Genomic DNA, 10,149 nt, shown 5'->3' with positions numbered 1-10,149 from the left:
AAAAATGGTACTAATAAGTTTCATTTTTTTGGATTATTCTCTCTCTTTTTTTAAGAAACTTCACTCACTCTCTACCATATATGGGGAATGAGCCTCACAAGTTTCATTTTGCACAAGTTTATTCTTAAGTATAAATATGTTGAAATAAGGTGTAAATAAGTTACATATAGAATATAAATAAGTTAAGATTCTAAATCTTTATATAGCTACTATCTGCTCGTAGAACGACTAGTGGGCCAAATTAAGAGTACTTTTGGAGCTGAGGATCAACCTTATTCATAATCATAATCAAGAAAGTTAAACTTAACGGGATTGCAGTCAATCTTGCGCTCCCAATTCTTTGTTTACACATACTTATCCTTCTGAGAATTAGTGCATGAACTACCATGAAAGAACACTCCCAACCGCATCTTTACTTTTCCTCCATCTTAAGTAATTAATATTCACACTAGAAATTACAAAAGAATGGACCCACGCCCCAGCAAAGTCGTTGCAGCAAAGTCCTTTTTTTGGATCCCTTATATAATGCGACCAAAATCCGAATTGCTGTACCATCAAATTGTTCTTCAGATCATCAACTTCACGCAATAAACTGATTGAGTGTTCCCACTTCTTCACTTTTCTTCTCAGGAGGAGGAACTTTTTCTCTAGGAACTAGCTAGGAAGGCATTTACATTAAGCACCGTAAAAGAGAGCGTGGAGGCTGGACTGGACATTTTCAGTCAGTCATATACTGTGAGTCTTCCCATTTCTTCACCTTTTTTTCTCAAGTATGTTTTGTTTCCCCTTCTTTTGAATTTTAAGTATATACATAGTATGCAATCCTTGGTTAACTCAACTAAGCTAGAGTTTTTCTCTTCTCTTTTTCCTCAAGAAACTGTAATGTATCATTGCCTACAAACAGACCGAAGGGGGGGGGGGGGGGCAAGGCAGCCACCCCCCAAAATTTTCTAAAATCTCTGCCGGGCCTATTTGTTTTTAAGTAAAATAATATTACTTTGTCCCCAAATTTTGTAATAAATTATTCTTTAGCCCCTGCAAGTTTTCTTTATTAAATGTATCCTATGATTAGCCAATTTTTAGTTAACTTTTCTTGTGATTGGTATTAATATTAATGTTAGTAAACAATCATCTGCAGCTAGTATAGCTATTAAATAGCAACTAATCAAGAAAACAATAATTTGCCTCTATGCAAGTGTCTATAACAAAGCAACTCTTAATGTAGGTTTCGACTTGAATTAACAAAGGAATTTTCTTAACGTAAGGATACTCAATAAGATACTTAACTTATCACATGAATACACACACTCACATTTATTGACCTCCTGTATTCAGATTCTTCTTCGGATAAGTTCGGGTCTTATTACAAAAAAAGTTAGCACATGAAACTATCTTAACAAGTGCCTCCGGAATACGAGTCAGCCGAACCCAATAAAAAAACTATGAAAACTAACTCCAAAATGTAAGATTGACCTGGATTAAAAAAAAGAGCAGGATTATTAATTAAAAACAAACGCAAGTTGTAATAAATTTTTGGCGTATTATGAAGTATCCATTATTGCCAATTCCACTGAGACTTTTAATGGTGATGTTCTTGCACATACATAGATCATGTGACATTGAAAAAGAAATAATTCAAGCAAATTATGTTAATTCGACAACTGGCATATTAGAAATAAAATGACTAGAGAGTCTAATATTTATATTTTTTTTTGTATTTTGTCTTTTACAACTAAAAATATCTTATTATTATGCTTTGTTTGGTATAACATTTTTTTTATTATATGTTTGACTATTCGCCTTCCTATCCTAAAATCATGGGTCCGTTGCGGGATGTTGAAAAATCAAGGAATTAGCAATTTGGCCTACATTACCGCAACAGCAGAAGAAACTATTATTAGTTACATCTAGCCTTTATTTTCATTACATACTCAAGAAACACATTCACAATATATGCACGTCAAATGTAATTGTTGCTATAATAATTATAGCAACATATCCTTTTGTGATGCAGATATATACTCAATCTGTGGTTTTTCATTATATCAAACTGCAATAATATAACCAACAGCCTTTGGATTATTGGCCACCATCAAAGATTTTAAGTTTTAATAGAGTGGAAGGTCAAAGGTTCAAATCTTGTCTCTCATCATTGTGCCATTATATGTGGTTTTTCCAGAAAAAAAAAGTTATCTATAGAGTAAAAATTACCGTTTGATTAAAAAAAAGTATCATAATGGGTATTATAATCCCTCTATGGTTGTTGGGCAATTCAGTATTTAAGTAGAAGCACTACTAGTATTTCAAGTAATGACATTATAGAGTCTATTTTCTATCAAGTTTTCACTTTACATGAAATCATAAATGATGAAGTGGATATTTTAAAACATTAAGAAAGTCATGTTAGCAATAGGTGAACCCATAGGGAGGTTGTGTGTAATTTACCTTACTATAGTGTCTACATCCTTAAGGCAAAAAACAAATCTGTCTAAAATTAAATGCTGCTGTTGTCTTTTTTTTTTTTTTTTTTTTGTCGACACAGGGGTGTCCGGGTCAATCCTTACGGGGCCCGACTAATCCCCTGCGGCCCGAGCCTTGGCGCCCCAACCCGACCCAAGCACGGTAAGTGCGCGGAGGAATCCAGCAGCGCAGGGACTCGAACCTGGGATTTAGAGGTTCACCAGGGGGAGGTGCTGCCGCTGGAAATGCTGCTGTTGTCTAATATCATCTTTTTGAGATTTTAATGTTAATTTTATTTTCTGAAGAAACGATAGATTGCTAATTCTACAATTGTCATTGTCACATTCAGTCAAAGTATTTTTCTTGTAATGCCGGACATGTGTGGAATTTAATGAGTTTGTATGATATCATTAATGTTTCTCATTTTTTTTCCTCTTTTGAACTTTTAGGAGAATATGTCGTCAATAATTGATGCAAACTTACTTTGCAAGAGCTTTGTTAATCAACTTAGTGCACTGAACAGAAGGAGATGGCACTCAGCTTTTGTGACCATATATTGTTCAAGGGCCTTTGAACAAGCTCTCGCCGCTCGAAATAGCAAAGTTTTGCTTATTCCATCACAAAGAGCAACGAAGAAAACAACCAAGATTTCAAGCCTTTGTGACCATGTGATAATCAATGTCAAAGATTACCCCAACTTTTACAATACTTATCAGCCAAGCCTCACAAAGCTTGTCAAGGAGAAAAGCATTCATCAGCTTAACGAATTAGGTGGTGTTCTAGGTATAGCTACTTCTCTCAATACAAAAATTCAGCATGGATTAAATTTTAATGATTACGAAGATATTTCACGTAGAGTTGAAGCTTTTGGTAGCAATACATTTCGTAAACCGCCCAAAAAGGGATTCTTCCCTTTTGTTTGGGAAGCTTTTCAAGATCCTACAATTTCCATTCTTTTGGCATGTGCTGCATTGTCTCTTGGTTTTGGGATAAAAGAGAATGGTCCAAAAGAAGGATGGTATGATGGTGGAAGTATTTTTGTTGCTGTATTTCTTGTTATTTCTGTTTCAGCAATCAGTAATTTTAGGCAGAATCGACAATTTGAGAGGCTTTCCAAGATTAGCAGCAATATCCCAGTTGAAGTAGTGAGAAATGGGAAGAGACAGCAAATTTCAATCTTTGAAATTGTTGTAGGAGATGTTGTTTACTTGAAGACTGGTGATCAGGTACCTGCTGATGGATTATTCTTGGAGGGGCATTCCTTACGCATTGATGAATCAAGCATGACTGGAGAAAGTGATCATCTTGAAGTAAATCACAGTCAGAATCCATTCTTGATTTCTGGCACTAAAGTAGCTGATGGATATGGTCAAATGCTTGTTACTTCTGTTGGAATGAACACAACTTGGGGGCAAATGATGAGCTCTGTTAGCCACGATTTTAATGAGAAAACCCCTCTTCAATCTCGCCTCAATAAGCTCACTTCAGCAATCAGTAAAGTTGGCTTAGCAGTTGCCTTTTTAGTTCTTGTGGTGCTTTTGGTTCGCTACTTTACAGGTCATACAAAGGATACATATGGAAATAAAGAGTTCAATGGCAGCAAAACGAAGGCTGATGATGTGATTAATGCTGTTGTGAAAATTATTGCTGCAGCAGTAACAATTGTAGTTGTTGCAATTCCAGAAGGCTTGCCTCTGGCTGTAACACTTACACTTGCTTATTCGATGAAGAGAATGATGGCTGATCAGGCAATGGTGAGAAAGCTTTCTGCTTGTGAAACAATGGGCTCTGCTACAACCATCTGTACAGACAAAACAGGTACTCTTACTTTAAATAGAATGACAGTTACAGAGTTTTGGCTGGGCAAAGATTCAATGGACAAAGATAGCTACATTTCCATCTCAACCAATGTTCTTAAATTGCTACACGAAGCAGTGAGCCTGAACACCACAGGAAGTGTTTTTGGGTCAATTAGTTCACGAACTGAGGGCCTCAAGTTCTCAGGAAGTCCTACTGAGAAAGCAATTCTATCTTGGGCTGTGATGGAATTAAATATGGATATGGAAAGAATAAAACAGAATTGCTCAATTCTTCATGTAGAAGCATTCAATTCAGATAAGAAGAGAAGTGGCGTCTTGATGAAGAGGACTGCAGATAATTTGATTAATGTCCACTGGAAAGGAGCTGCTGAAATGATACTAGCAATGTGCTCGCACTACTATGATGCTGAAGGAGAAGTGAAATTACTAGATCATCTTGAGAGAAAGAAATTTGAAGAAATAATTCAGTGCATGGGTGCCAGCAGTCTGAGATGTATTGCATTTGCTTACAAGCAAATATCAGAAACTAGTGACGACATTGGAGAAATACAACAATCATTAGAAGATAAGAACTTGATCCTTTTGGGTATTGTAGGCCTGAAAGATCCCTGTCGCTCCAGTGTGAAGAAAGCTGTGGAATATTGTCAATATGCTGGTGTGAAGATCAAAATGATCACTGGTGACAACGTATTCACTGCAAGGGCAATAGCCACTGAATGTGGGATACTTAAGGTTAATCAAGAGGCCAACGAAGGATTGGTGGTGGAAGGTGTGGAATTTCGCAACTACACAGATGAGGAAAGGATGGAAAAGGTTGATAAAATTGTTGTAATGGCAAGATCATCTCCTTTTGACAAGCATCTCATGGTGAATTGTTTAAAAGCTAAAGGTCATGTTGTAGCAGTGACTGGAGATGGAACAAATGACGCACCAGCATTGAAAGAGGCTGATATAGGACTTTCTATGGGGATTCAGGGAACTGAAGTTGCTAAAGAGAGTTCCGATATTGTCATTCTGGATGACAATTTTGCTTCTGTTGCCACAGTTCTTACATGGGGAAGATGTGTATACAACAACATCCAGAAATTTATTCAGTTCCAGCTGACAGTGAATGTGGCAGCTCTGGTGATCAACTTTGTGGCAGCATTTTCAGCCGGAGAAGTATCATTAACAGCAGTTCAACTCTTGTGGGTAAATCTCATCATGGATACTCTTGGCGCCTTAGCTCTAGCAACAGAAAGGCCAACGAAGGATCTCATGCACAAGCCTCCAGTTGGGCGTACCGAGCCCCTCATCACCAACATCATGTGGAGGAACTTAGTCTCTCAAGCCTTGTATCAGATTGCAGTTCTTCTGACATTACAGTTCAGAGGTGAATCAATCTTTGGTGTAAGCAAAAAGGTAAACAATACCTTGATCTTCAACACTTTTGTTCTTTGCCAAGTGTTCAACGAGTTCAATGCAAGGAAGCTTGAGAGGAAGAATGTGTTTGAGGGGATACATAGGAACAAGTTGTTCTTGGGAATTATTGGGGTTACAATTATTCTTCAAGTGGTGATGGTGGAATTTCTGCAGAGGTTTGCTAATACAGAGAGATTGAATTGGGGGCAATGGGGAGCTTGCATAGGAATTGCAGCTGCCTCTTGGCCAATTGGCTGGATTGTTAAGTGCATACCTGTTCCAGAGAGACCAGTGTTCAGTTATCTCATGTGGAAGAACTTGAAAGGAATGTAGTATGATCAGCAGTTTGCTCAACTTTCCATCAAAAAATTTCTTATTGGTTCTTTTTCTTTTCTTTTCTTTTTTAAACAAAAATATTTCTTGGTGTGTTTGAAGTAATGTACTTTTGAAGTTCATTCTTGTTAAGGTCAATATTTACATTATCAATGGCACAAGAAATTTGTTTTCACTTCTGTTAAAACTATCACAGAAACTTATGGTGACTTGCTGGTTTATTTATGTAACTGCCCCTTCGTACAAGAATCATTTTCCAAAAGTTTCTCCTTCTTGCAAGTTTAAAAATGAAAATGAAAGAAATATACGGAAATAATGAGTTACTTACATTAGGTAAAAGATACATTATTGTGGTAAAATATCAGCTAATCAACTTGTTGGAACGTAGGAAAATGAAATGGTTGATGCAAAACAAGTGGCTTCTTGTGGTAAGATTTTTATGAATATTATTCTCTGTTGGATAAGATAAGGTTGAGAAAAAAAAGTACAAGGCAAAGCTTATTTCCAATTAGTCAATTTAGCTGGGAAGAGACTTCAAACCATCACCTAATTAAGGTAAGAAAATATGCACCATAAAATAAATAACTTAATCCTGGATAATGGAACAGGATTCTTGATTTTTTGTGCAGATTTTTCAAAAATTTGTTAAACAAAATTATAAAGGTTCATACTAGGCCTGAATTCATAGTAAAATGGCATCATTTTGGCATGCATTCATTTCACCTGTGGCTTCATGGCTGCTGGATTCATTACAAGAATGGCTTTCACATTATTACTAGACTTAGTAATACTTGTGTTCCTTCTGTCCTTTGAAACCGTTGGCAGCAAAAATATTACTACAAGATAAATATTAAATTGATTCCCCCACCAATTTCTGGTAATTTATGCTAAGATTGCAAAATTCAATAGAAATGTGGAAAAGAAATACAAAGGTTGCCACCTAATCTGATAAAGTGGAAAAGGGTGGATAAGTGCCAAAATGATATCAATCGGCTGGTTGTTGGTTTGTTAACAAAGTCTTTTAACTGAAGAAAGAAGACACAAAGATAAACATATGAGGAAACAAAATACGGAGATGAGACCGACAGAGTTAATCAATACAACTGCCCTTCATTCTGCAGATCTAAAACGATATGAACCTGAACGTTTCCTCCTCGCCTGATCAGTTCAATCGTTGATCAGTCCTTCCAGAAAGAGATACCAAACTATCAACATAATTTAAGGCATGTAGCGAATTCAGAAGACCATAAACATTGTGCTTTTTAATCTCACCTCCTCATTCATTATCCAAGAGAGTGCATGAGGCCAACTGTCCATTGCTGGTTTCAACAAGGAGTTTATCATTGTCCCAAGAACAAATTACACGGTATATACCTGAAAAAGGCCCTATTGAATATCTCTTAATCCAAGATTTTTCCGCTTCATTGTCCATCATCAACCATACATGAATAATTTGGCCTGAATTGTCTATTCCATGGCCACCAAGGTATTCTTCTGGCAGTTGGAATATTATCAAGGCAAGTGACTAGTCCAAGAGAACAAGCGTTTGTCGTGTGCCACTGATATCTACATCTATATCAGGATACTTAATTTCTAAGTACCTGAGTGCTGATGTCAAGAGAAAGGATCTACTCATGACATTCTGCTTAGGAGGCACGCCAATACAAGGATCCGTTCCATAAGGCGGTTACATTCCCATAGCATGATGCGCGGGATGATGATGTCCAATTCTCTCCGAAAATCAGTATTGAGATTGTAAATTTCGACTCTCCATTTACAAGGAAACCAATAATCATAATCATAGATGTGGAAGATTTTGATAATCTTGTAGTCATTAGTAGTTTGGAAATACCCAAATCCTACATTCTAAATAAATATGATATTTAGTTTAGATTTCTAAGGACACATAGATAATCGAGTAAACATGTGTCAAGGTTACAATCATATATATAAAATGGTGTTCAGTTTCGATTTTGATAGGTTGTTGAGTTGTCTATTCTCATATTCTGTCAAGTGGACATTTTGTCTTCATGCCACATGACAAATTAAATTGTAAAAACAAGTACGTGTATTTATATATTTGTGGATTTTATTCTTTTATTTTTTGGCAACAATTAATTATAGTTCTTTTTCAGTTCCTTATTTATAGTCAATTTCATTCAATCTACTAATGACCTACCTCATCTAAGTTTATATTAATTGTAGGGTTATTATTACTTTAGCTACTTAACATTTGGTGTCACTATCAATTTCGTCCTATGGGGTGAAGTAATTAAAAGATAATGTGCTGAATTGAATTACCTATAGGGGTGAAGTGACTAAAAGATAACGTTAGAGAGTAAATTGATTGTAGTAATATAGTTTAAATGGGTAAAGTGATAATAACCCTTAATTGTATCTTCTTTATTTTTTTTGTTTCCTTTTAACCCTCATCAATCATGTTTTCTATTCCTGTTACTGGCTTGATTATTTATTACCATTGCTAAAACTTAGATAAAATATGCAATATTAATGCTCACTTAGATAGTTTTTCCTCTTTGCAGGTTACTAAGTTGGCTATACTAAGAAAAAACTTTAGCTATTCTGGTTTTTTGCCAAATGGAAGTTTTATCTTTTCACCATGTAGACAAATACTGTGATTGCTTATATATCTTGGTGGATTTTATTCTTTTTTTGTAACAACTAATTATAGTCCTTTATTATTTTTTTATTTATAATAAATTTCAAAAAATCAATTAATTACCTACTTTATATACATTTGCATAATTTATGCCTCATTTATTTTTTGTTAATAGCTTTCCTTTTTTAATTCTCTATAATCACATTCTTTATTCCTATTATTGAATTGATAATGTATTATCATTATTAAAATTTGGATGAACTTTCATTTTTTTTATCATTCTAATACTTTTTATTTATAGAAAATTTAAAACTATTAATTCCCTACCTTATATATGTTTACATTGAATATGCTTTTCTTTTTTTAATCAATCATCATTATTTTTTTAAAATTTTCTTCAATTACATTAACTATATTTCTATTATTTGCTTGAATATTTATTTGTAATTCTAAAGTTTTGAAAATGTTCATTTTTCAACGAATTTATATTCCCCAACTTTAACATTTTACTCATAAAAATCCACTTAAATTGTTTAAATATTCACTTCTATTAATTTTTATCCTCTCTTTTCATTGGAATTTAATTTAGGCCAAAATGATATCCATATAAACACGGGATTGTAAAAGTTATCCCAAATTAATTTTTTGGTAGTTTTTAATAATTTGATCAAATAATAAGTTCATTATCTATTAGTTTTCTTTTTAAAATTCTTTTTAGTCGTGAAAGAATTAAATATTAAGTGCATTTATTTCCTAATATATCTCTTTACTCATATGTTGACATACCACCATTAATTAGAGTAAACATAACTGTTTCATGAGGTAAGATTTGATTGAAACTAATTTTTAAGTTGTTATTAACTATTTTTTGTCTATTTAATTTAAATTCTTGTTTTACAATTTGTGTATAAAAATTTTATAAAATAGTATTTTTAGTTATTTTATATCAATTTTCATTCAAAAAATAAAAATTTTAGAGCATAAAAAGTGCCCATGCAAATGCACGGATGAATAACTAGTTACTTATAACAAAGAATTCAAATCAAGTACAAATAGAAAATATGCAACATGAGTGCAAATATTCAACTAAAGACCTGATAGTGGAGATTGTTTGAAACTATGCCCAAATCAATTTCATTAAATACTACAAGTTGTAAGAGTATTCAGCATTAGCAATAGCAAGAGAATCAAAATATCATAATATATACTTTTACTTTAATGTTTTGATGGCAGACAGATATTTTAACAGAGTTTTCATATTTATCATTCAAAAACTCAATGAAGTATATTTGAAAAAATGAAATGAAGAAAAGCTAATAAAGAGAATACTTTTCAGGAAAGGCTAATTAAAAAAAAATGAAAAGGAGCTAGTGACGGGCTTTTGGTACAAGTGCAAGTTGAAATAAAAAATATATCCATTTGACTGCAAGTATACAAGTTAAATAGTAGTTTAGAACATATATCGTGTCAATCACACGAGGAGCAACTATTGCAAGAAAGAACATAAGTTCATTG

At 33.9% G+C, this 10,149-nt stretch overlaps 1 protein-coding gene across 1 annotated transcript; it reads left to right on the top strand.

Annotated features, from left to right (window-relative positions):
- The first annotated feature begins 668 nt into the window (after window positions 1–668).
- On the top strand, window positions 669–6,070 carry LOC113772065 (putative calcium-transporting ATPase 13, plasma membrane-type). Its single transcript, XM_027316601.1, has 2 exons — window positions 669–735; window positions 2,910–6,070. The coding sequence occupies exon 2, from the start codon at window positions 2,916–2,918 to the stop codon at window positions 6,012–6,014; it is 3,099 nt and encodes a 1,032-aa protein (XP_027172402.1). The 5' UTR covers window positions 669–735; window positions 2,910–2,915; the 3' UTR covers window positions 6,015–6,070.
- The last annotated feature ends 4,079 nt before the right edge of the window (window positions 6,071–10,149 follow it).

The sequence above is a fragment of the Coffea eugenioides genome, chromosome 5 (assembly GCF_003713205.1).
Source record: "Coffea eugenioides isolate CCC68of chromosome 5, Ceug_1.0, whole genome shotgun sequence".
In the NCBI taxonomy this organism is placed as follows: domain Eukaryota; kingdom Viridiplantae; phylum Streptophyta; class Magnoliopsida; order Gentianales; family Rubiaceae; genus Coffea; species Coffea eugenioides.
This window is presented reverse-complemented; position numbering and strand designations above follow the sequence as displayed.